Raw genomic sequence first — 27,636 nt, forward strand, 5'->3', positions numbered from 1 at the left:
TGTTCTTAGGAGTGAGCTTGACCTTTGAGGTAACAGCGTATGGGCCCTGTAGGATAAGGAAGATGGAGAGAATGAGGGGAGGAGAGAGAAAGATCAGAAATTTTGAGTGAAGAGAGGTTACATGTCTTTAGGAGCTATGTGGTAACCCATGGTATACTGCTCAGGCTTGTCTAACCAAGATGAAATTAGGAAGACACAACTTTAAGTGCCATCCCACTTTTGTCCAGAAGCTCTGGACTAACAGCCCTCTTGTACCTGAGCAGGCTGCTTATAGGATCTGTGTTCCTTCTGCATTATCCTGTTATAAGGCACATGACAAAACAAGATCTAAGAATTGTCTGAGTTTATATTAGCCACTGCTAAGCTGGACTTAAAACTAACCCTTTTGGAAGGCCAGTGCTTAATGTAGACAAATAATACCCCTGGCTGTCAGCATGGTGATTCCAGTAAGGTTTATTAGCTCTGTTGCCGATTGAGAGAGAGGATGGCTCATGGCCACTGTGCAGATCTAATCTTTCCAAATCAGAGAGTTAGCTATAATCAGCTGTACTTGTTTGACCTGAGCTAGATGAAAGCATTGGAGAAAATAGTTCTGGTGGTAGTTTAGGGAGAAGAGTGGAAAAATTTATAAGGCACCTGAATACTGTCTGAAAAACTTGCAGTAAGACATCTAGTATAATCAATATTCCAGTTGCTGAAAAACATCTTGAATGTTGGCAAGTGTAGTGTTTTCCTTTTGCAAAGAAGTGTCTTTCCTGCCTTTGAATTCAGAACTATTTAGTAAAGCAAGAAGGTGGAAATTACAGGTCTAAAGACTTATTTTTGACTTGCAGAAAAATGGGCTGACAGGAATCTCATAAAGGTCAACAAAAACAAATGCAGCATCCTGCTTCTGGAATGGAGTAATTCCATAGCAGTGTCTGTAGGGACAGTGGTGTCCTCCTAAGCAGTTTTGCAGAAAAGGACCTGGGCAGGGGCAGATGGTCCTCGCAGACAATGAGTTGAGCCCAGTTCAGCAGTGTGCCCTTCTGATAAGGAACACTGACAGCACTCAGGGCTCCTTGAGCAAGTTTGGAGCCAACAGGCTGAGGGAAGGGACTGTTGGCCCTGTACAGCACTTAGTGAGCCCAACTTGGCAGCACTGTGTCCAGCTTTGGGCTCCCTGGGGCAAGGCAGGCATGGACACTGTGGAGTGAATCCAGTGGAGGGTCACCAAGATGACGAGGGGGCTGGAGCACAGGATAGAGGAGGGAAGGCAGAGAGAGCTGGGCTTGTTCAGCCTGAAAAAGAGATCCATGAAGGGGGATCATACTGCAGAGTGCAACTACCAAATGGGAGAGTATGGGGAAGGCAGGGCCAGGCTCTGCTCGGAGGTGCACAGTGAGAGGACAGGAGACACAAGCTGCCACCAGGGAAACTGCAGTTATTTGTTAGGGGAAGAAAAACTTCACCACCTTGAGGGTGGTCACACACAGAAATGGGGCCTGGAGGAGCTGTGGAATCCCCATTGTTGGAGATATTCAAACCTCAGCCCTGAGGAACCAGCTCTGCGTTGGCCCTGTTCCAAGAAGCAGCTTTGGTACCAGATGATCTCCAAAGGTTCTGGGAATAAGAGGATGGCAGTATTATGTAACATGCCTTGCCTTTTCACCTGACCTTGTTCTGGACTGCAGCTAGTATAGATTCACTATTCCACTTTTACCTCTGAACTAAGTTTTAGACAGCTGGGCTAAAAGGAAAAAAATATTCCCTCACACAGTTTTCTTGGAGGATTGTCATTCTTTGAGGAGTGTAATGACATCTCCTGATTTGTAAATTATTTTAAAAAGCATCATCAGTATTTTGTTTCTATTTTAAAGACTGTTATTCTTAGAATGAAGCTAGCATTTTTCAAAACCAATATCAGGTGTAATGAGTTAGCATTTCAAGAAAAAAGCACATCTTCAGATACAAAATTTTTCAACTGTTCACCAAGTATGACAGGGTTAGGGGAAAGCAGTGCATTTCTCCCCAGTAATGCTTTCACTAGTTCAGACCTACATGTGGGTGAAATAAACTGTCAAAGCGATAGGAATACTTTTTTTCAAGGTCCCTGTAGTCAGAATTAGACTAAATGAACACCTAACCTCCCATTCAAGAGGAATAATGTAGCATCAGAATTTGTCATTGTTTCTATTTTAAATATATTGAGTGTGAAGTCAGGGGTATAGTGCTTATAGTGATCTGTGCTAGTAGGAACCTTTCAGGACCTCAATCCTACAGAGTGTTCACACTACACTTAGTCCGTGAAAAGCATTAAATGGTTCCCTGGTGATATTTTTAAATTCTGGGCAGTGCTTCTAAATAATTATCACTTTAGCTTAAATTTCCTCTGGCTAAGGAAAATAGTCTAATACAAGCTTAGGAATTGCTTCATAAAACTTTGAGGCGAAAGACACTGAAAGCAGTATTGTCCAAAGAATGGCAGACTTAGTACTTAGAGCTCAGGGAAGGCTGTAAAGCAGCATTTCTGAGGAATTGTCTAGCTGTAGGAATATACTAAAATGAAATTTTAAGTCAGTATCAAATGTAACAAAAAAGGAGACTTAGCCACTCGTTAAAGGAAAAAAAAAAACAACCAAAACAGGGGCATCCTGTGAATACTTTCCAGTTTTATTCTGCTGCCATAACATAGTCACACAGAAGAATTGTAACAGATCATGCTCTGCATTCAAATCTTTTTTTTTTAATAACATTTAAACAAATCTACTCAAAGAAAACATTCCCCAGTTCTTTATTTGAGGGAATAAATTAAACACAAAACACATACATGCTTGAAATAAATTTTAACATAGATATGAAAAAAAATTTTGGGCAACATTAAAGAATGAAGTCTCAGAACCAGCCTGATGTTCTTATATATTTCAAGTGAATGTAAATTAAAATGGAACATACTTTATTTACTCCTCAAAATTAAGTGCGGCACAACGCAGTTTAAGTGCCCTGGCACCAAAATAATATACAAATAATTAATAGACTAGGCCATTGATTAAATTTATCATTTGTTATCTGTTTTTGTAATGCTGTAAGTGTGCATCATCTAAAGCCAAATATGACGGTATTTGTTCATGTTCATGTCCATGTCCATCTCTCTTCTCTAGGATATAGCATTTATCTACCTGCAAAGTTGCAGGTAGATTGAAAACCCCAAATACGAATTAACAGGATGACATTAAGCACATTCACACAAACTTTGGACTGCGGAAAAGGATGCTGAGCTAAACTTTCCAGACCATTCCTACCTGAAATGTGACATGTTTATATGTTAATAAGCTGAAGTTTTGAACAAGGTCAGCTGAAGCAGCCATGGAATATAATGTTTTGGGCTTGTAGTAATAAGTTTTTTTCCCACCACCAGAAGCTTCTCTGCTAATAATTTGTCATATATGGTAAAGAGGGAAAGAAACTTGAAACTCAAAACATACATAGCTCTCAATATTTCCTAGTTATGCCATAAGGTGGCCCATAATATATGAAGCTAACAAAGTGCAAATGACTACCAAAGGAAAAATCTGATGTCTGATTATCTTTTATCATCAGAGGGCTTTGTCTTGCTTCTTATAGCCTTTAAATTACAATTTAATGCTTGGAAATGCTTTAAAACTGTACATACTAGCATTTATGTAGAGGAAAATTATGAAAAAATTCACTCTTCCTAGTAATTCATATAACCCAGCTTTAAGAAGCAGAACAGAATATATATCTGAAAAACATCTAGTTATATAAACATCTTCACCTTGTAAATTAGAGATTAAATAAAGGGGTTTTAACAATATCATAGCTACTCTAAAACCAAAACATTATGTATTTGAAAAGAAGAATTGCATTTATGCAGTAGAACCCTGGTGGTGATCAAAGCCAGGTTGGGTAAGGCCTTGAGCAACCCGGTCATATCAGAAGTGTCCCTGCCCATGGCAGGGTGGGTTGGGACTAGATGATCTTTAAGGTCCATTCCAACTCCTTTAACATTCTAGGATTCTATGACTTTTGTTAAGGTTGCCTGTTTTTTTCCAAAGATACAGCTTTATGGAAATAAGCACTGGAACTCAAAAAAAAAAAATAAAAATTGCTGTGTCATTTCTAAATGAAGGGATTAAAAAAAGACAAAAGCCTATGCAGGAGAATGAGGGTGAATAGTATAAGTGCTTATGTTCATTTCAGAAATCATGAGGTCTGAGGTCTGTATAACAGTGAACTTATAGGGAAGGTATGAGGGAAGAGATCTAAAAGTAGATTTTAATTTTTTTTTCATTAATACTGTTTTATTGGAGCAGTATTACAACAGAGACCCTGATTATATCTGTCTTATTTCTGTTAAAAATATTTTCTTCCCTGTCCCATGGAAAAGCTACTAGATAGATGTTTAGCCTTTACTGAATTAGTCCCTCATGGTTTTTTAATAATATTCTAATAATATAAGAAAAAAAAAACTTCAAGTCAAAGTGCAAGCCACCATCTTTCAGCCCTTCATAAACGTGTTAATATTTTTCCTCATTCATCTTCACTTATTTTTTAATATAAAAGTTGAATGAGTTTAGTCCTTCCCCCCCCACTGTACACTCAAATCAGTAGATCCTTCCTCTACTCGGCCCAAATGAATTTGGAAGTTTGTTTTCAAAATAATCATAGAAATACAATACTTTTAAGCTGTCCTGTTTCCTACATGACCAGAAGCAATGAGCAAATCTAAACTACTAGCCTATTATTGTAACAAGAATTCCTCTGAATAAGTAGCAGAGAATATTTCAAAGTTTTTAAAAGTAATGTAAAAGTTAATTTTTCAAGTTTTATTTAGCTACAATAACCTTTCTATGATTGCACTGTAAACTGTTCCAGCTCATTTATTAAAGGAACAAACTTCATATTCCAAAGCCCACTCAGTGAAGCTAAGAATATGAAAAAATATTATAGAAAAGTTTATTGATTGCAAGTGGGAAAACTGATCATTGAGTTCCTTCCTACAATAATTCTAGAATTTTTCTAGGCTATTCAGGCTCTTGGACGCCAATATGAACTCCTATGAGCATAATCAACCTGAGAAGCACAGTTAGTGGAAAATTCCCATTATTATAACTAACTGCCAGCATTTTTAATGCTGTATGTAACTTAGTCTTGTTTTAATCTGACCTTCTGAAATGAAGGTTCACAATAACATGACTTGACCCATACAGAAGAAGACTCTTGACAAAAGTCCTCTTACTTAAGCTGTGGTCAGGGATTCCAATGTCACTCCTGCTAGTAATACCATAGCTGGAAAAAAGCCCCCAACAATATGTATCATCAGGGCTTAAAAATGGGGTGGGAGGAGAAAGAGGAGAAGATGAAGATTTTATCTTCAGGTACCATATACTATTTCAAGTACCACATAGGAAAAAGGCAGCAATAGGAAACTTGAAGATAATTTTACCCACAGAAAACAATTAAAAATATATCTATAAACACAAAATTTCAGTACTTAAAATGCTGCTATTTTGCTTGCTTCTCGAACCCCACTCAAGTAAGCTCCTGTAACTGTCTGAGGAAAGTGCCTATTTGTGGCCTGTATTAAAAAAAAAAAAGAAAAAAGTTATTTGTTTCTAAAACTATTAGAACAGGATATTTATATACTACCCCTAGGTTAATGGTGTTGATTAGCAAAACACGATCTTCCATAAGAAGCTGCTCGCCGATAACCTTAATTGCCAGTAGCAAAGATACTTACCTCACCAGCAAAAAAAATTTTTCCTTGTATGTCTTCAGCTATAATGTCATAAGCTTCCCCGCTGCCCCCTGTTTTCACAAAGCTGTATGCCATCTGGAGCCAAGGGTCGTTGCTCCATCGAGTAACAAAAAACTTCACTGGGTCAGGAACCTCCTGCATAATCAACACAGAAGTTATGCACTGCAAAGCAAAGTTCGTAATTGCATAGCTTTTTCTCACTAACAGTTTCTTGTAATCTTTAGAGTAATACAGTAGTATTAAGTACAGATTAGATTGCCTTTGGGAATTAAATTCTGGGTTTTTTTATTTTAGTACTAACCACAAACATAATTTATTTTTCTAGACTTGCCTGATGCCTGAAACATCACAACTGCACTGTTCTGAATGCAACAAATCTGCATATTGTAATATACCTAGAACTACACATGAGAAAAAAAAAATTCTCTAAATACAGACATACTCTTGTAAACAAATAATACAGATAACATCATTCAACATGTTTATATGAATAACGGAAGTGATTTTTGCCTTGGTTAGGCATAATGCTTTGCTACTTCTAGCTTGTTACATCTCAAAATGCAGTCATTTTGGAGATAATTTTATTCCAATAGAGAAATGAGATAACTTATCTAAGATCGGGAAAAGCTGTCTTGAGAACTAGGTTCAGGAGAAAACAAAGACCGGAAAGTCAGTGTCCGTAGCTGAGCCATGACAGTAACACCGTGTAGTCTTTGTCACATTGCAGCATGCAAATTCCACACAGTTCTACCAAAAAGAGCCTAGATAACACTTGCAAGAAGGCTTAGTCAGCTACTGCTGTGGCCCCCTCTGGAGGAGCTCATGCCAAGTTAACAGAAGCACCTCTGGTTGCCTGTTGCAGAATATCTGGTATTGACAAATATTGTTACATTCAGGCAGCACACGAGAGACTAAAGCTCAAGGAATCTAGACAATGACTAGCCAAGTATGGCAAGTTTCACAGGCATCGCAGAAGAAGTTCTGGTACGCCCCTGGACACCATCTTGTCTTTGAAAATCCTGCTGCGTTGTTGACAGGTGACTGAAATTCACAACTGCTCTAAACCACAGAGACAGGCATCAAAATCACTCTTCTACACCAGAGTGGCACCAAAACCAAAGACCTATTTGCTACATTCTCATAAGACCAAAATAGCAGGTATGTGGACTTTCATTGCACATGGTTCTAGTAACAACAAAGCCATTACCAAAAGTATGTTTTCTAGGAGTAGTTTGAGTTTTCAGATGCTGAAGTTCCTCCAAGATCATTAATTCTAATATCTGAACCATCAGTAAAACTTGAGAGATCACCCCTGAACATTATTAACACAATCATTCCTTGGGATCTAACTGCTCTGTTTAAATTAACAGAAGCATTACTATCTCTGGAGTAGAACGCAAATAACATTGCTAAGTGACAGTGTTATGCTTGCCCCAGATTTCTCTGATTTTCCTATTAGTTTTTATCCTAAAAATGATGATCTAAAAATGATGATCTAGGGGAAGGAAAAAAGGCAGAAATTTTTATCTAGTGTTTTTTTACAATGAGGATGTAGGGCCCATGCTACATAGTTTTGGCTATACCTCGAGGTAAAATGTCAATGGTTTTCGTATACCATAAAATTTGAAAGCTTTCTGTCTGTTGGCAAGTTAATCATCTCTTAATAAGAGGCTTCTCTTACCTGCTCCTTAAACAGCTCTCTGAGTACAGTCATACACTGTTGCAGTACTTGTTGATCATCTAAATTCTTAATGGTTACCACAGCATCTCCAGTGACCACTGACATTAAAATGCTTTCTTTGCCCTAAAAACAAGACCTTATTAGGTTATTAAGTATTTCTTGAAGAGTCTCTTTTAGTTGGTATTGCAAAGATATTTTCAGCTGCAAAGTAACTTTTGTTCTAGAGAAAGTGGGTTTGATTCCTTAGAATAAAGGATGCATATTCTACAGTATTTATGCTCAAATTACTACATCTTCTGATGTCTTGTTCACAGATCTGATACAGTCAGCCCCTTTTACAACTTACTGAATTAACTGAAAACTTCCTACTGCCTATGTAAAGGCTATACAAAAAAAAATTACATTTATAGTGTTATTCTTTGTGTGACCTCTTAAGCTCCAGTTCCTTGCCAAACTTCTACCTCAGCTGTACTCCATTTTCAAAAGGTGGTGACAAAGAGAATCTATTTAAATAATAGTTAGATATGTTTTGGATTAGGCCAATACTAAGTTCTTACCAGCAGATTTTGGACCAAGAAATGAAAGGTCAAGTCTACTGATATTTTGTTCCACTTCAAGACATCTGCTACCATGCAGAAGTTTTAGAGGTGAAGTGGTGACTAGGGAAGAGCACACAGGTTCTCAACTCCTTTAAAGAACTCTCCCTCTCTTGTTTATATAAGGCAATTCTTTCGTTACATAACTTGATAACTAGCAGGGAATAGTTATTAAGGAAATTAAGAATTATGTCTAGTGTCTCTGGACAGCACCAGCACACTGAACGTCATGTAAAATGAGCTTAAAAGTACTGGAGAGAACTCATTCAAGCAAAGCTGTATGCAAGTACAAATAATATAGTAACAGAGCACAATCTTCACAGGATAGTTTCCTTTTGGAGTAAAACATAAGGTTATAAAATGGCCTTTTGATTGATGCCAAGTGGTAAGCAGCAGTTGTTGTAAAAGTATGTAAAGGTATAATATAAATGTGTGATGTGTCTGCTTGGAACTGGCAGGGAAGAGAAACATGATGTCAATGCACTAGTTTGAATTTGCTTTGAAATTCATGAGCTTGGGACTGAGCCTAGACCTCAGTTTCCTACAAAACTTGATGTTTGTCTTTTCTTCTGCTATTGCACATAGTCATTCAGGCTACTGCAAGCCTGTAAGTATTAGTAAGGTAGCATGATCTTTTTGACAGGGTTTTTAGCTGATTTAAATGAGGGAACAGAAGTCCTAAACAGGAAGTGAGTGGTAGACTTTTTCTCACTTTGGTATATCTACAGTAAGGTATTAGAGACTTGTTTTCTGGATAGTTAGAGAATATACTTGCTTGTATATTACTTTGTATCCAAGCAATGGAAAACATTCCCATTTATTACAACAGAGTATCAATCAGCTTTTCCTTGATAAACAGCACTGCTTCCACTGCTTCTAACAGTAGCAAAGGTGGAGGGAAGAAGAAAAATTTCGTTTTTCAGTAATTATTGCACCTAGAATCCAAAGTGAATTTCTGAAGGGCCAACAGAAAATACAGCTAGCCTATCATACCTCTGGATCCATGTCATAGAAAACACTAAAGAGCCCACGTTGGCTAGAATTGGGTGGAACATGACCAAAAAAATCAGCTCCTTGAATTTTACTGTCCCAAAATCTGTAAGGAAACTGCAAGGCAATCTAGAAGGAGAGAGAGAAAGATAGAATTAAACCTTTTCATACCACAAAACTCATAATGGGGTATGGTATATGTTCTTCTAAATCTTTTTCCTTCCTGTTTCCACTCATTTAGAGACGCACCGCTCTATAAGTGGGTCTCAACAGAGAACACATGGGCCTGTCCTCCAAGGGAGACAGGCAAAGAAAAAAAAATGCTAATCTCATAAATTGCAAATGCACAGACGATCAAATTCACAATGGAATTCACTGTGTAAAATGCCCAAGAAATTCAGCAGATTTTTTCTGCACTTAAGTGATCCCCATCCTGTGTTGGGAATTTCTGAATCTTGCCTTTAAATTTCAACTTTGCTATAAATCCTGTTTCTGACATTACTCTGTTACTGTTTTGTTCAAGCACAGATCTTACTAGGGATCTTTTCAGGAAAGGCTGTGTTTTTGCACTGGGAAAGGGTAGGAGATTTTACACTGGTCAAATACACAACTTTTCTTCGTAAATAGTTTATGCATTTATTAGGTTAAAAAATAAACATATTATTGGAATTTTGGAAGATCCAAGACCAGGATGAAGGTTTGCTCAAAATTAGGCAGAAAGTGTTTAAGTCTTGAAATTATTCTGCAAACAATTTCTTTAAAAACACCATTAAGTTGGGAAGTCTAAGAAACAGAAATACATGATAATATTTTGCTCTTCTTGGCTACTGTATAAGAGTAAACCCAAATGCATCATAAATCCTGAAAAATACACTGCAAGAGCAACAGGGACAAAACAGCCAATGTTTCTATGAAAAGAAAACTAAAGATAATATGACATCACTTACCTTCTCAATGACTCCTGCTCCCAAACTATTAATGGCTTTAATTTTTTTTTCTGACAGTGGAGGATTAAACTGAATGGCATTTTTCTGAAGAAGGGCCAGTGGTACAGTCACTAATACCTGAAAGAAATAGCTACAATCACAACAGTAGTAAAACCTGAACACTGCACTTAAACCTCACAGCATCCTCTTAACTATTTTGGATTATTCTTGTAGGATGCAGCATAATAATTCACCAAACATTTCTAGATTAGTGTCTGGTGTTATTTCCCATTAATTGGAAACACATGCCTTACATTCAAGTGAGAACAGATCCCACAGTTCACCGATTATAGGTCATATTCTGTTGAATTGCTTGTATCAGAGTGGCTAATCATGCTACTAATACTTCCTGTAGATGATAGTCAATGGCTTTCAGATTAACAAAACTGTCTTTGTGAAAGGAGAGAGAGATGGTCAGTGTTTTGGTTTGATTTTAATTCCTTCACAGATCCCTTCTCTTGAAAATATGCTCAGTAACACTGTTGATGTCAATCCAATCTTTATCAAGTTTATATATCATTTTAAAAATTACTAAAAGCTAAATTACGCAGCATGAAGAAGGTGGGGATACAGGGAATAAAGGAAACTGAGATATACGGATTGTCAAATCCTGCACACCGAAGTGCAGATTTTAACAGGGTAGATTCACATGCTAAATGGGGTAAAACTGAGCAGGAAATGCAACCAGATGAGAAAAATATCACTTCAAAAACCAGATAAAAATCTATTTGCTTCACATTTTTAGTATTAACTTTATAGTACTTAATTCTTCAAATCAGCTTGTACTCAAAAACTCAAGCATGCTCACCAAAAATTAGGCTCTAGGACACCCAAATACAGGTCACTAGAATATGTGAGTATTCATCTTTGAGTGGGGACAAACTGGACTAAATAGTCTTCTGAGAAGGTAAAAAAAAAAAAGACAGAAAGGGCATGTACTGTGTATTCCCTAGAATCTTGGAGCATATTGGATACCTTTTGTGTTGTCCACACTGTTCCATCTGCAGTAGTGACATGCACTTCTTCACCAGAATAGTCAATGCTCTGTACCTATTGAAAGACAAATAGAAAGATTATACTACAAAATGTACATATGCAATGCAAATTCCAACAAGAATAGCTAATATAGCACCAGTCTGCAAACTAGAAAGTGAGGAACTTTCAGTATTTCCAGAGATACTGAAAGACAAAAAACAGCCTCTATGGAAGCTGAAAAAGAAAAATCAGGATTCTAACATATAAAATCATCATATCACAGTATTTAAGTACTGACAGTCCTCTGAGAGGATTTCCAGAAATGCAGAAATTGTCCTCTTTTTTTTTTTTTTCAAAGACCAATTGACATAATCACAGGCCCAGATTTGCCTGGTCCAAAAGAATACGTAGATATCACTGGGTACTTCAAAGCAATTCAAGACAGGCACTGCTTCCAGACTCACTGGGAAATTCAGCCGGATGTCCAGCCCTTCTGCCAGCTTCTCAATCACAGTTGAATATCCCACAGTGAGAAGAGTGTGATCTCCAGCAAATTGGGCAAAAAATTCATTGTGGTCCCATGAGCGTGCAGATACCTGTGAACAGAACATAACTAGCTGTTGCTACTGGTGAGGGGACATGGGTAGTAGCAAAAGTCCCACAGTTTAGAAGCCACCCTAGTCCCCTTTGCAAGTGGGAAAAGAAGTGTATCACCAGAATTTATGGCAATGCTGAAAAAATCAAATTGCTTATTTACCTAGTGCTACTATATAACACATGAATTGCTGGATTAAGAACAGTCATAGCATGGGTTGGTCACTAGCAGGTAGTTTATAGTTCTGCTTGGAAGAGAAAACAAGGAAAGTAGTACAAAAATCCAGGTGGATTGCAGTGTATTTATTTCAGTTGCCTGTATCTAGCGAAGAAATCAGATTTTACAGCCTTAGGACTTCATATAAAAATGGAAATACCTTATTTCTGAACATGAAGGGGAAAATAAGACACAAAAAAACTCAATGGAATTTTTCTGTCACTTTGGAGGTTCTTCCATTATAGCTTTCATTGGCCTTCTCCTCCAACCCCTGCAAACTTACAGGTAGTAAAACAGTGGTATTTGCACTAAGCAATTACCACTTAGCAGTGAAAAGTCTGAAGCAATTCTCAAATTGCTACTCAAATGCCAATTCCTATCACAGCAGTTGCATTTACTCCACATTTTAATTTTAAAAGTGAAGGTAAGATAGATCTTTCTTATTTCCCCTGAGTGCTCATGGAGTATGAAAACTTGACATGTCAATATATTTTCCACTGACTGCCATGGTACAGCACTGTCTTGCAGATTTTTGTTAGGTTCTTATGGCCTTCTCGGTTCAGATCAGATTTGTGCATCTGCACATATCAACCAGCTGTCCCACTGCCACAGTACAATTGACCCTAAATATCTTTAAATGTGGCAAAAGCACTGAGTAAATAACGCACTGCAAACAACGTCATACTTTGGTATTTCCTGAAGCTGCTTGGTTAAAACTGAAGTCACGAGGAGAGCCAAGGATCACACGGCCAACAGAATACCTAGGAGTGGAGAACTGGGGCCCACCATCGGGGTGTTGGAACACTTCAGAAGTTAAATGCATTTATTCTCAAGATACCTAGCAGGGTAGAGAAATACCTCAGTTTTTAAACGCAGAACTGAGAAGCAGAAGTCACACACAGCATCTGAGGAGGAGTAACTCTCCTGTGAATCCTACCACCCAGCATCTCGGCAAAATGCCCTACTCTGTACTAACCAACTACTCTCAACTTCTACATTAAAGAGAATCTTGGTGGAAGCACATCAAGAGCTCCCATCAGATTACCTAAGGCAGTGCTGGAGTCAGTGTCTTAGTGCTTTTAAAGAACAGGTTAGGGATGTAGGAACAGTAGGGATAGCTGATTCTTCCTCTGGGGCCATGGAATGGATCAGGTGACTTCTCGATGTTACTTCCAACCCTATTTTCTATGGAGCTCAGCCACTTCAGAACACAGCTGTCAAAACTCACCTGAGAGAGATTGCTGCCACAGGCATACTCCAAATTACTGAGATGGAACTGTAATACTTTTTCTTCCAGCTCACTGAACTGGATACCAGACTCCTGAATAAAGGCTTTATAGATTTCTTGTATTTTTTCTGTGAAAGAACATGTTTAAAATAAGAATATATCACAATTCATCATAAGTCCTACTGCATTTCAACACACTATTCTCTGGATCACAAGATTTTCAAGCTTGTTGCTAATTTGTACCAAGGTGTTTTTCTTCCCATAGAAATAAAACAAAAACAAAACAAAACCAAAACCAAATGACAAAAAACCACCACCCACAAGATCTTTCCAGTGATAAAGTACAACTTTGTTGTTTAATCACAGGTTTCCTTAATAAAATCTTGTTCGAGAAGGAAACATACATAGCTTCAGGAAAAATAAAGGTTAAAATTACAGAGAAAAAAGAGAAAACGAAACATACTGTGCATCAGCACAGCTGAGCTAGCCAGTTGAGACAGAAGAGAAATTAACTGCTTAAGTATCATCAATATAAAGTTAGGATATTTCAGGTAAAATACACTTTAAGATAATGGAGGATACTTGCAAATAAACCCTGATTAATTTTTACAAAATCAAAAGAGCTCAGAAATTGGATCTAGAGTTCACTGAAGAACATAGAAGTTGCTAATTCTGTCTTACAGAATCTGTGCTGAAGAGATTTGGGAGGCAGACATTTCTGAGCAAGTTTATTTTTTGCTGATGAGCTTGCACGCTGTAAGTGTAGTGGGAGGCGTTACCAATGGAGATGGGACTATTCTTGCCAGCAGAAGGCTTTGATCAGGCTCTTTTTTAGGCAGATTAGTCAAAAAGTATAAGAGTTACAGCTAGCTATGGCCTGCTTCAGCTAGAAGGAAGTCTTTTGAACTGCTAGTGCCTCTACTTGTATTGAAAAAGCTCCATCATGAAAACAAGATACTACCTGAGAAGTCTCTGTTGGATTTAAGGTCAGATATGCACGTTGAAAAATGTCTGATGTAAGAACCAGTTTAACATAAAAACTATGAACTCAGCCAACATCTTCATTTTGCAATACATCTCCCACTTACCACCAAGAGGAACATCTTGATGTTGGGTTTTATCTTTTCTCCACTCAGAGACGACATCTAGGATGGCATTGAAATGAAAGTCCATACGTTTATCAATAGTGGGATCTGTTATCCTTCCGCCTTCCTGGATCAAGTCACATTTCTCCCCTAGTTTGTGCATTTTAATGCCAAGCTTAAGAAAAAGACATTTTATTGCTTTTTTAAAGATGGAAAAACTGCAGTGCCTATCCTGCTCAAAGTTATTTAAAGCAAGATGAATCCCTCAGATTTAAGTGATACCACTTAAAACACATCCACAACTTTAAACAGTCAGATTAACTCTTGTTTTCCTAAAACTGGAATACCAGCAATCCTTCTATCTGTTAATTGTTCACAAATCATTTTCTCCCACTTTTCCACCCTTTTCTTTATCGGGGATTCATAGAAACCTCCTCTCCAACTTTTCTATCAGGCCAGGGGCTAGTACAGAGATGCAGAGTCTGGTAATCAAACATGATGAACCAGTCTCCTTTATTTCTACCTCAATTTATTGTCTAAATTACAATTAAAGTCAGTTCCTTTCTACAACTTCCTGGTGCCTGAGGCCTAAACAGTTCCCTGAATTCAGGAACTGACAGGATATTGCTTGCCGGTTATCACTAATTTTATTAACAACCAAGCAAAGAAAGAAATTACTTGGAATTAAAGCTAATACCTTGCTTTGCTTGTCCAACTTGCATTGAACACAACAAAGCTAAATCAGAATAAAAACGTTTTTATGTTCTATAGAGTCAGTCTGGAGAGAATAGCTCAAACATAGTACTAATTTCTTCCTAGTGCCTTGTTACTTAGGGCGTGCTCCAGTGTCTGTTACATATCCTCACATCTCTCTAGGCTGTTGGTCACCCCTGCAGATCTCAAGATACAGTTCTACTTCCAATGAAAGATGACGTTAAATGATCACAAAAGGAGGAGTACCCAAAGTGTATTACAGAAGTCATTGTTCCTCACCTAATAAATAAAACATGATTTTTTTTAAAATAAAAATAAAAATTTCCTCATGACACTATAGGGCAAAATGGCATGGGCTGGATTTGCATGCATCTCTGAACAAAGTCCATACTCAGCTTCCACTTGGAGAAATGCGGCTGCCTGCCTCAAAAAACCCTAAACCAAACCAGCAAATAATAATAACTTTTAAAGAAATTGAACTGCAGCATGTTTACATCAGTAGTTGTTAGGCATATTAATCTTAATTTGCATGGAATTCAACTAGAAATATCAAGGCAGAACAAAGGCAAGTCTGTCACAGAAGCAATAGCCTCCCACAGTAAAGCCTTTCTCAGCCCTAAGGAACTCTGCTGGGGACCTTTTACATTACTATCTCTAGAAAAAGGAAAAAAAGTGGTTCTGAAGCTGGTGCCACCTTGTTTTACTTTACATAATGTGCTTGAAACCATTCTACATCCCTTCTCCATTCCCAACTGTTATCAAAGATATAATAGCAATGTGGAGTTTACTTACAAGGCAGGACAGCGTTTAAGTCATGTCACAAAAAAGGACTCCCACCCTTACCCAGCCAGCTGAACCTGGCTTTAACAACAGTTTTTCACTAGTGATTATTTATGACCACTGCAGAGAACCCACTTGCTCACACATTAGTGCCACTGGGTTGTTGACACATCCATTGACGATTTGTGCACCTCTTCCAACAGTGACTCCTGTGAATGTCTTATCATCCCACACTCGGCCACCAATTCTGTCTTTAGCTTCTAAGATAATGACCTATGACAAAAGGTAGCTTAGTAAATTGTAATATTTAATTATATTAAACATATTTGTTCAACTCCAGAGCAAAGGAGAAAACAAAACACAAAAAAACCCCTGAGCAATCCAGCAATGCTAATAATCTTAACACTTTATTTTCATTTGTGGATCCTTTGTAGTTAATTTATGCATTCAAATTGTCTTTTAAGGGTTACCCTTTTGGATATACACATACAAAGATAACTGTTACTTTAGAAACAACCCTTCTTTTTAAAAAAGCTAAAGACCTATTTAGGAAATTTCAAAATTGGAGCTTCAGGCATGCTACAGGCTACTAAACACAATAATCTGGGTACAGTGTCTCTATAAAATATATGCTGCATGCTTTGTTGAATTTTAGATACAAATAAATGCTGTTTTTAAACATCAGATTTACTCAGCAAACCCCCAGATTTTACAAATTAATTAGGATGCCCTATACATACATGTTTGTAACAAGAATGTAGGGGTTTTTTTCATTTTGATGAAGAATACTTTAAAAGCAGAGGAAGTCTGATTTTTTAAAGTAATGTACTCTAAAGCTTCTTACCTTAATTCCAAAGTTGTGCAGTTGTCGGGCTGCTGCTAATCCTGCTGCACCAGCCCCAACAATAATAACAGATTTCTAAAAAATATTAAAATATTTAAATAAATAAAAACAGTTAGAGCTAAAATAGAAATTATCTTTTCACTCTCATTTCTCTTTTTGCTAACATTAAAAATATCTGTAGGTTTCAGAAGTCTGGGCTCTCTTGTCCTGTGAAGTAACCCGTGATAACTTTTAAAGATAACAGTACATTTAATACAGAAAAAAGATCAATGGTAGCTTTGAAAATAGCTAAAAGTTTTTAAGGACTTCAAAAGAAGACACCTGAGTTTCTCTTAAGAGAAACAGATGAAGTTATCAGTAACAAAAGCAGCAAAATCTAACTGAAGATAACAGACAAGAATCACACTTACCTTGCAATGATTTCAATCATAGATTGGGTTGACCAGTAAAAACTATCTTATAAATTAAAAACATATAAAAATACACTTCCTAAATGTAATCAACTTAGAATTTCTAGAAGGTATTCCATTACAGAATACATTCATCTGATAAGTTTTGGGTGCTGTCAACCAAATTGCTAGTCATCAACATGTACCCTTTAATCATAATTCTTGCAAACCGACATAGAATAGGAGTTGCCTCATCTACGGGAGCAGAGGTGTATTACAGGGTTAAGCCACAAGAAGAACATAAGGATATTGTGCATTTTTCACACAGTTCTCATCCATCTGAACAGCTCGTGGGAAGCACAAATCCATAGGACTGAATTCCACAGATTTTAGTGGGAAAAAATCCTTGTTTAATGTCTGTAGCTTCCACAACCATTGAAGGCATTGCCATGTGTTAGCTTTTAGATGTAATTTTACCTGTCATTCCAGCCATTTAGGCAAACGAGAAAAAAATCCAGAACCAAAAAAGTATTACATATGCCATATAGTTTTATAACATTAATAATGTAGGGATTATTACAGCAACTTACGCTGTGGTATTCCTTAGGAAGAAGGTACTGGTCAGGACCGACTGACAAAAGCCCTGTATTGATTAGCCCTTTCCTTGTCATAAAATAAAGTATCCTCTCCATTTCCTGTACACAGCGAATACGCACAAGCCCCCGAACAATGATATGATGGATACATTTCTGAGGGGTAAGAGCCTCCTGCAAAGAAGAAACAAAGAGTAGAAAATGTTGATTTTCTAATATTCCATTTTTTCATGTGTTTACATCATATTTGAACTGCAAAGCATGGTAAAAAAAAATCATGATTCAGGCTTCTGAGAGCATTTCAAAACCTGGAAATTTCTTGCTAGTCAGCTTTACACAGCAAGGGAACAATTTATTGAGATTAACATGGAATAAAAACAAATGAGTCTACAAGATACTCCCGCAAACTCCATGGTGTGTTTCATTAGTACAGGAATGGTATTGAAATGGATTCCTGCTTGCAAAATGAATCTACCTCGTGGCAATGCTCACAATGACATTCCAGTAAAATCCATTCCAAAATGGCATTCCAAGTAAAAAATAGATTAATATCCAAAACCTTCACATAAATGCAGACATCCATATCAGAGAGCTGTGGTATGTGAAACGTCAGCAGTCCTACTGAAGACAGTGTCATAGAATTAGCCTAAGTAAAAAGACACCTGTCCAACAGTCAGGTGAAAAAAAAAATCATAAAGCATCCACAAAACACTGTTTGGAAGTGCTTAAGCATCCCTTTAAAAAGTTAGACAGCTGGGCAGATAGAGTAGAGTTTTAATACTTCAAAAACTTTTGTATTTTACTGCAAAAGGATCTTCTATGCATTAAATCTAAAAAAAACCCCAACCAGACCAAACCAACCAAACAAATAAAAAACCTCAACCCCAAACTCCCCCAGAAAATAGCCAATCTTAGAATGGATTCTCAAAAACACGGGAGCAATTTTTCTGTTGCACAAGGAGACATCTAAGAATAAAGTTCACATCCCAGAAAAGTTGCTATTATTTTTAAACAAACAAATTAACTATCAGCATCTCTTACCTTGCAGTTTGTGTACCACAGAGCCAAAATCAAGTTTCTCAGTGCCAAGTACATGGTAGGGTCTCGTGAATATTCTGGGAACTCATAGAGCTCATCCAGTTCCATGACATCCGGCCTCACACAAAGTGCTTTCCCACATTCATTGGGTTGGTAAAAAGGCTGGAAATACTTGTTCATGCCTGCAACTGAATAAGGACACACCAGGAGCTAGTCATATTCCATCATATCTTCATTATATCCTTTTCCCTCTAAGATGATCCATTGACCTCACGTGGATAAACAAGTAGGGAAGCTTTCCAGCCTCTAGCCACCTCCAGAATGATATCATTTATATTGCTCTCCTCTCTCCTGCCCTCTAGGCTGTGCAGCATTAATTATTGTCCTGCTGCCTGATGGGTACACCTTGGGATCTATCAGAGCTGTTTTGTCAACGAACAGTATGTGCGCTCCAATGCCAAGAAAAGTCCAACAACGAATAGGACCTAAATTCAAGTCTGAGGTCTACCATCACTGTATAGGCTCAGGCAGCATTCTGAACTCCTTTCTGCTTCAACTCCCAATACTGCCCAGAGTGGATAGTAAATAAAAGTAATCATTTCCACGTGTAGCTTTGGTAGCTCTGTAAAATGAAGTTTTCTGCTAAGCAGATAAATATCTGTTGAACAGATGAACTGATTTATTTTGAGCCCCTAAGGAGAGCAAAGCCTGCTAAGACAACACAGAAGCTGAACTTCCCTCAAAGTACTCTCTCTGAGATGAGTATGGGAATCCTGAATTACCTTTCTCCTTACCTGACCTATTCTGCACATCCACACTCCCAAGTTGTCGCTCTCAGAGCTGTCACTAGCAAAAAAAATAACCTAAACAGAATCTGAGTGCCTTAAGAAATCAAATCCTTTTTTCCAAAGCCCCAAAGATCCACAATATCAAACCTAGCAGAATCCTGTTTTGTTTTTTTTCATAGATCTTCATTTCCTTAAGAATACAAACAGTCTTTAAGTACTCGCATGTTAATTTCCTGTTTCTATAAACAAATTACAGGTGGTACACAAAAAGACTTTGCAGTCTATGCTTACTCCCTAAAGAAATGCCATAGGAAATGTATTACCTTTATCTTAGAAATTAGTAAATGGCATCAAAGAAATACAGAGGGAATCACATAGAGTGTGTATATTAGTGCCGAGAACAGAATCAGTATTCTGAATCAGAAGAATTATGTGCCTTATGAACTCAGCTATACGGCAAAATTTATCACACCTATTTAAGCAACAGAGCCCTGCAGATGGCCCTTACCAGTCAAATTAGGCACGCTCTTTAAGTGCTCTAACTTCACAAGGTTGGATTCACCAGGTAACCGATTAGTGCTGGTACAGGATGGACTCATGCCCACGCAGTCTGGATAATATGCAGCTAGAAAGGGAGCTGCCACACTGTCTTTCAGCAAAGGAGGGAGTATGAGCATGGAGTACCACCAATGGTCTGAAACTTCAGCCACTCTCTGGCCAAGCGAAGAAGTGAAGGAAAGAGGGGAGAAGAGAACATGTCAGTACTTTGAAAACGTTGGAAAATGAACCATTCTCCCCCCTCCCTCCAAAACTGAGACCAAAAAGCACTAGAAGTACCAATCTCAGAATTGCAAGTCATAAAGACATTTTCTCTCCCTCTTTCCCCTTCCTCAGCCTGACACAGAAAACCTCTAGTATTGATCTCTTCCTCAGAAACGGAGCTGGCACTTCACAAACTCCACACCCGCGTGGAAAGCAAACGGATGAGACATGCCATAACACATCTATGCCTTATGCCTTTTACAAAACATTTGCAGTCATTTATGCATCCAGAAATCTGAACTTAGAAAAGTCTACACTAACTGATCAATTTAATTTAGATTCTATTATCCCCATCAAAGACCTTTTAAAACCCTAAGAAACACTATTGATTCAGCCTTAACTTACAAGTAAACATGCATTAAGGACACAAAGCCAGAAAGCTTCGACAAGAGTCAACAACAACCCCGAATACGTTCCCTGAGATAGAGGTACCTCGAGTACACTTGTCAACATTGGCTTATTGAACATCAGAGCACATGAAATCTGAAATGCAGGGTTACATGATCATAAGCCCCTTGAAACACCAACATACGTCTTGTATGCACATTTCGTATTATGAGGGAGAGGAGAGAGAAAACATGTTTAGATGTTCTCATGCAGTATTCAAAAAGAGGAGACTAGCTTGACTAAAGATAGAAACCACCTGAAAGACAAGGAAATTTTACGATGAGGAATTTTATTTGAAAGCTGGCAACTGAATACTGTCTTGCCTGATCAAAAATGAGAATTAGGAGTAAACCTTGAATCACAGGCCACAACTCAAAGACACCATGAATCACTTGAAAGCTAGTTGGTATGGTAAGGAAAAAGATGAGAAAGTAGAAGGCTCTAGGCTCTGTTGCAAAGAGTATCTGACAGTTTCCTGAGCAAAATGCATAAATACTGACATAATTGGCCAAGGACAAAAAAAAAAAAAAAAAAAAAAGAAAAGAAATATAGGATTGATTTCATATTCTAAGACAAATGAGGAGGACAGCCACTACTCACCAAGTCCTCAGGCATGGAACATTGGTCTGAGCCCTCAGTCTGAAAGAAAAGTGAATGGTATCAGAGCTTTTCTTAAGCTGTACAGCAAAAATTAAATATAAACCAAAGTAATTTTCTATGGCATAGTTCTTTAAACTAAAAAAAAGTGTTAGTGTGAGCCTTCTGTAGCAGAGCTGATTGTAAACAAAAAAATAGTAGAGAAACATATGGGTTAAAACCACAACACACCACAAAGCAAAAGCACCCAAGAAAGTGTTTCTCCTTTTTTAAGTTAGTTTCTACTGATCGGACATTAAAATATACATTCTATTTCATAAAATGGGGTGGAACACTGAAAGAAACAAATTAAGAAAAAAATACAGACTTTTATAGAAAAATTCCACATTTTCCACAGTGACTCTTCCAGTAGAGACTACAGAAGAGAGTTTCTCATTTATTTAAAGAGTATGTTTATAACAGAGTTTCAAGATTAAATGCTGACCCTTCAGATTTTCACAAAGTCAGTATTTTCAGTTTATGTTCTTTCATGCTATAAGTGCCATATAGATTCTATGGCACTTTAAGGACTCTTTAAAGACTCTTTCAAATTTCAGGAGTTACCTTCGTGACAAAGCTGAAACTTTTCATGTAAAGCCCATGACAGACTTGATAGAAATTCAGAAAAGCTCACTGAGCTTTTCAGATGCTTTCCTCAATAACGAAGAAAGGCCAAACATAAATGAAATGAACATTTTGGTGTACGTCTATTTTGTACATGCTGACAATCTTTCCATAGCTTCAGAATGAAGGATTTTACAATTAACTGTGCAGATAAAGATATTTCAGATACTTTTTTCTTGACATTTCCAGTCAGAAAGGTCCAAACAGTATGTAGGCCTGTCACTGTGCAGCTCTCCAGGCCATCAGACTATCATTTTGACATTAGAGACACTAAGCAGCAAACGAGAAGAAATTAATTTCTGCAAACAAGAAATACCAACTTGTTGTTATGTTTCAGTATGAGCAAAACTGTTCTGTGTTACCTTGGTGGAATTGTTCAGTTTCATACCACATCTGTATGTTTTTGCTATTTGTGGTGTCAGCTGGATTTCCTTTGTCAGCTGACGCCATTTACCACAGTCTGGCTTTGTGCACTGCACCTACAAGTCAAGAAACAAACATGTTTTTACTTGTTGCTGTCTGATTACAAATAAGATTAATGCAACCAGTTAGGAAAAAGTAAGATGTGAGAAAGTTGTCAATTATAATTGTTAAATTCATTCTCCTGTAATCATCAGGTCATAAGTAAGGCATTTGATATACAGAAATCTTGTGCCCATCTCCAGCAAGACTGAATTTCTGCACAGAAGCTAAGGCCAAAATTGATTCAATGCCCAGTTACGATGGTTTTCAGTGGACTTTGCAAATACTACTTCAAAAACATATTCTTCACCACTTAAAGAAAAAACCAATCAAACATAAAACTAAATAAAATACCCCTACCACCAAACTTCTTTCCATTCCCATCTTTCTTCTTCTGCTCTTTTTACCCAGGAAATACAAAATCTGTTTTTGAAGTCTTTCACACTCACACTTTCCCATAGCTGGTATGCTCCCTTTCTCTGCCAAATCTTATTCTACCTGAACATCACACATCGTAGCTGCTACTTCACAGAAAAGTAACAGAAGGTTGGTTTTTGTTAGGTGTGGATAAAGTCTCCAACAGTGGAGGAGCTGATCAGAATTATTATCTTGAACTTTTCCATAGTCCTCTAATACTAGAAAAAAAACCTATAAAAATTCAGCTGACCTGCTGGTTGAACAGCAGAATACCAGAAACACATCAGAACATTGCATTCTTATTAAATAAATGACCTTTTATCTTACCCAGTAAGGAAGCTGCTGATCAGCCATAAAGGCTTTTGGACTGGGCTCACTTTTACCATTACTTGTCCAAATCCTTTTCCAGGCAGTGTATTTCTCATAACCATCTTTATGGCTAAGAGAAAAGAAAACAGCAAGCGGTCAGAAAATTGAATGTCTAGTTCACTTCAAGCAAAGCAGTTATTCTAAAATTGAACATTTTAAAAAGGACAGAGAAATAAGGCTGTAGAGAATATCGTATTTTTCCTGTTAAAAAATGAGAAAGTCATGGTTCTTATGATAGTAATAAATTGCATCCTGACCATTATGTCCTCTTGCTTATGAACACACTTCCTTGTGTCTGAGGCCTGGACTGAGTGATGGGTGCTGCTGAGCACATAAGCACACAAAAGTCTTCGTAAGGACTTAGGCTGGATGTAACGCCCACTCAAACAGGAAGGAGCGTGAAGCTGAAAGCACTCTGTGAGCCTGACAAGAGTCTTCATGGTCACTGAACCGCAAGAGTTAAATCTCCTTGCTGATTTGATGTTACAGAGAGGAAAGGTCTCCCGAACTCACATTGTAAAGTTAGTTTGCTTTATAAAGGAAAATAGATTTACTTAAAACTGTTCTCATAATTTCGTATTTTCTAACATTGTTTTTTAAAAAGACAAAAGCTTCAGAACAACTGCACATACAAACCAGCCTGCCTAAACCAACCAGTTTTGTTCACACTGCTCTGTTTCAATTGATTAGTCCATACAATACTTGCAGTTTCAGCACCAATATCTAAGCCTCACTCTGACTAAAGCAAGCACAGAAAACAAGTCTTTGTATTATATTTATGTACATGATGTTTCAACAGTTGTAACATCTGCCAAATTTTAATAAGCTCTGAAAAGATGCAACCTGAATTGGCAAATCTACCTTCGGTAATAGTGGTCAAAACATTCATTGCAGAAGTGTTCCCCACAGGAAAGATGATACCATCTAGATGTATACCCATTTTTAGCACATCTGTAATGCAGGAGACATAAAAATAGCTTTACAATACATTTAGAAAAATAAATCTATTAACAGTAGCACATTCTAAAACATGAACAAAATATTAAGAACAAGCCAGGGCTTTATGTTACATTCATGAAGGCTGACTTGCATAAAGCACTACAGTCATACAAATAACAATAAGGTCATTTCAGTTGTCTCAAACATTTCCAGTTTCCAAACTAAGCAACACCAGATGCAAAGGAGGCAACATGTACATAATGTGCAGTTATATAGCTGGCTTGGCTTCCAGCAGCCTCCCTCTAACAATGGTCAGCTGAGCCTGTCTTTAGTACCCTTTAAGCAGGCGTTTCCTGAACGTGAAATATGTTTGCTCTTAGAGTAGATATGTGCTGTGACACACAAAGTGTCTTGCAAATGTATAACATGACAAAGTCCCTCTCACAAGAACTTACAGTTCCTTTACTTTGTTCCATTTAGTTCTAACATTAGTGCAGGGGTGGGAGGGATCATTTAAATTAGCATTTTTCTTGTACATGTGATCAATTGATTCATAAGTCATTACAATGTTCTGTCCCCAGAACAACTGACAAAACCATAAAGTCAAATCTGAACACAGAACAGATGTTGCCTATTATTTTCTCATGACCGAGTTGCAATTTTAACCCAGTGACAGAAAACCCTGAGGAAGGAGTTAAACATTCTGGGCATTTGTTGTGTATTACTCTCAAAAAGAAATATCCATTACAAATGTAATTTTCATCAGACAATGCAATTGTTCTTCCCTCAGAAAACTCTCATTAAACCTAATGAAATGGTTCAAGATAAATGCACAAGGTAAAAAGCAGTGACCTAAGCTACTGACTGAAACAGCCATGAAATGATTTCATCTCAAATAAAAAATGTTGAAAGTACGTATTTGGGAGGGGTGGGAGGGGTGAAAATCAAAATATTAAAATAACAATTCAAAAAGATGAGTAACCAGTATCTATTGTTTCCTAAACAAAAACAGTACTATCACCAATGCTGATCTCACAGGTGCTCACTTCATTTTCCATTTTGAAAGCAAGTTTAGCCTCCTCAGCTTACACTAATGCTCTCACTTTCACAAAAGCAAGGCATGTTCCAGAAGACACCATTAATAACATAAGTAAGCACATCCTAAAGATATTCTATATCTGAATAAGCAACTTGCCCAGTAGAAAGTCATCCACAACAGGAATAACTTGTGACACTTTCCTGTCATCTTAAGACTCCTATTAGTATATCTTTCAATTCTCCCTCTACATTTAGAAATAAAGGAATTTTTCAGAATACAGTTAGGATCCTAGACTTCAGCTGCAAGTTTAGAAAGTCCATGAAAAACACAAATAAAAAGAAATAAACCTTTCAGCCGCACTGGCAAAGCAAACAGGACATGTTGCGGTGCATCCAGCTTTTTCACACTTCCTATATTTCTTCTCTGAAGCTTCATCATCATCATCTGCTGCTGCTTCAGCCGCTTTTTTCTTCACCTAATAAAGAATAGCTGAAATCTGACCAGAAATTACACAAACACATCTTCTACAAAGTGGCGTTCAGACAGTTTTTCAGCTTGTGAGTGGCATCCAACAGTTAAATGAAATGAAAATCTTTGTATCCATTGTGAAATAGCTGCAGCATGAAACAGCTGTCAAATTAGGTCAGTTTTTTCCTACCAAAAAAAAAAAATCACAAAAAAGCAAGCCACAAACCCACAGCAAGACTGGAAATATCATTTAAAGCTAAAAATGTCTTGCCTTAGTCTAATTGATGCCATTGAAGAAATTATAAGCAAAAATTCCAGTTTAAATTGTATTTTAAGCTCCATCACATGCCAATGAGTCAAGCCTAATGCATTCGTTCTATTTCTCCTTCAGAAAATCTCCTCTTTGCATACTTATTGATATCATTTAGTGGCAATCCTATCTGTGCCTCAAATAAAATATTATAGCAGGCTTAGGGCCTTTTTTTTTTATACAAAACTGTATACCAGATGTCTCTTCTGGGCTTCAAAGGTACTGTGTATTGTGTTGTTTTAGGCCTCTGTCTGGATGGGCAGACAGCTTCTTCTAACTGTACAGAAATCTGTGATTGTATTTTTAATGTATTAAGCATTAACAGGCTACATTGAGTATTTATCTTTCTTGAATATCGTTCACAAAATGAGACGCTTTGCCTGCTCGTTCACAGAATTACCTCATTCTCCCCCTCTGTGGGTAGGTACTCTGAGGCCTAACTTACCCACAATGAAGCCTGCTTTCTTTATGAATGTCAACAGAAAATAAAAAATAGCAAAGTACGAACCCACGTGTTTTTGAATTTTATAAATACCTGTCTTCCAGAACTCCTCACAGGAAGACTGTCTGGAGACTGATCTGAAGAACATGCCTTTTTTTTCGTTCGTACCCTTCCAGTTGACATTGTATTGTTAGATCTGAAAAAAAGTAGGCAGTAGTTAATAAAAAAGATTAAATTGCTTGCTTTTGAAGAGTTGTCTAATCACCTGGGCAGTACATTCACTTATAACACCAGTTTTGACAGAGTTACCTAGGTAAGAATCTGTTCAGCTTGACTATTAATTCAGGAGGAAAATGAGAATGAGGCATTACGGGAAAGGAACAATACTACTATTTTAAACTAAATTCGGAGTTAAGATTAGATCCCTGAGTACATCTTGACAGGCTGTTCCAGATCAGCATATCCTGGATTTCAATAATCTGATTTGCATTACGTGAAGACCTGGACTGGAATTTGGGTTGGCAAAGTGAACAGACATCACTTCAATGCTGGTGCAAGCATTCAAATACCACTCAGAGCAACACTCGTCCTGCTAACTACTGGTTTATTGGTAGCAAGAGATTTGCACTCTAAAGCGCTTTTCCAAACAGTGTACTGGAGAGATGTTCAATATCAGGTAAACAACCAGTTCCAAGACTTGCACATGAAGTGCAAGTACCTCCTATGAAAGTATATCAGAATTTAAAGTCTAAACTGCAGTTGCATTGAAGCTTTAGGTGACTGGAATGTGTACTATAGGAGAAAATAAAAGATTTACGGCACGAGAGAGCTCTGTGGCTGTCTTTGACTGCATTGGTAGGAATGCAGAAAAGACCACAGTTTATCATATAAACTGGAAAACATAGAGTGTGAGAAACTATGCAGCAGAAATATGAAAGTATATTTAAAATGGTATTATCAAAGGCATTCTTTGACATGGAGTAAAGCACAAATAAAGAGACCCTCGTGGAAGAATTAAATCTACGAGTGCTCTACCACATACAGAAAGGAAGTGGAAATAAATCCCTTGTACAACAGCACTGAATCTTGAATGTTATCTTGTTATAACAGGGATCTGTTTGTAATTATGTTTTTTTTTTATATACTTTTATATATGTATATATATGGTACTTCTCAATTCTCCCTATTTCAGGCTGCATTTTCCTTATTCAAGCTGTTAGTGATGGACACGGCAGTGGTATCTTCGTTCAGAAATTCTGCTCAAAGTAAAGGTAACAGGAGAAGAAAATGGGAATTTTCAAAAAATTTCAAATTAAGCTGATGCAAATCAAGTAAACTGGTGCTTCATTTGCTTCTTGAGACAGAAGAAATTATTTGGGGAAAGAAGAGAAATCATATGATATCCACATAAAGTGGATATATTTTACATCAGTAAAAAATTAGTTCAGACAACCCAATATAAACT

General features: G+C 37.3%; 1 protein-coding gene across 1 annotated transcript; it reads right to left on the reverse strand.

Annotated features, from left to right (window-relative positions):
- Positions 1 to 2,631: 2,631 nt before the first annotated feature.
- KDM1B (lysine demethylase 1B) lies at positions 2,632 to 26,363 on the reverse strand. The gene is made up of 20 exons (XM_008924166.2): positions 26,265 to 26,363; positions 25,299 to 25,426; positions 23,835 to 23,924; positions 22,932 to 23,043; positions 22,088 to 22,204; positions 21,066 to 21,104; positions 19,765 to 19,969; positions 18,472 to 18,656; positions 17,428 to 17,604; positions 16,449 to 16,523; positions 15,740 to 15,877; positions 14,114 to 14,285; positions 13,026 to 13,153; positions 11,451 to 11,582; positions 10,987 to 11,061; positions 9,973 to 10,089; positions 9,029 to 9,154; positions 7,440 to 7,562; positions 5,741 to 5,893; positions 2,632 to 5,578 (listed from the first exon to the last, which is right to left on the reverse strand). The coding sequence occupies exons 1-20, from the start codon at positions 26,352 to 26,354 to the stop codon at positions 5,495 to 5,497; spliced, it is 2,466 nt and encodes an 821-aa protein (XP_008922414.1). The 5' UTR covers positions 26,355 to 26,363; the 3' UTR covers positions 2,632 to 5,494.
- Between the last annotated feature and the right edge of the window lie 1,273 nt (positions 26,364 to 27,636).

Source organism: Manacus vitellinus, unplaced genomic scaffold (assembly GCF_001715985.3).
Source record: "Manacus vitellinus isolate BGI_N305 unplaced genomic scaffold, ASM171598v3 scaffold_39_pilon, whole genome shotgun sequence".
Classification (NCBI taxonomy): Eukaryota; Metazoa; Chordata; class Aves; order Passeriformes; family Pipridae; genus Manacus; species Manacus vitellinus.

What these genes read in the sequence shown, in the direction of transcription:
- KDM1B (XM_008924166.2), bottom strand. Translation starts at nt 26,354, where the DNA reads ATGTCAACTGGAAGGGTACGAACGAAAAAAAAGGCATGTTCTTCAGAT. An exon ending in ACATCCGGCTGAATTTCCCA is followed by an intron (nt 11,062 to 11,450) that starts GTGAGTCTGGAA and finishes GTCTTTCAATAG; the next exon opens with GTACAGAGCATTGACTATTC. An exon ending in AAATTTTTTTTGCTGGTGAG is followed by an intron (nt 5,579 to 5,740) that starts GTAAGTATCTTT and finishes TTTTTAATACAG; the next exon opens with GCCACAAATAGGCACTTTCC.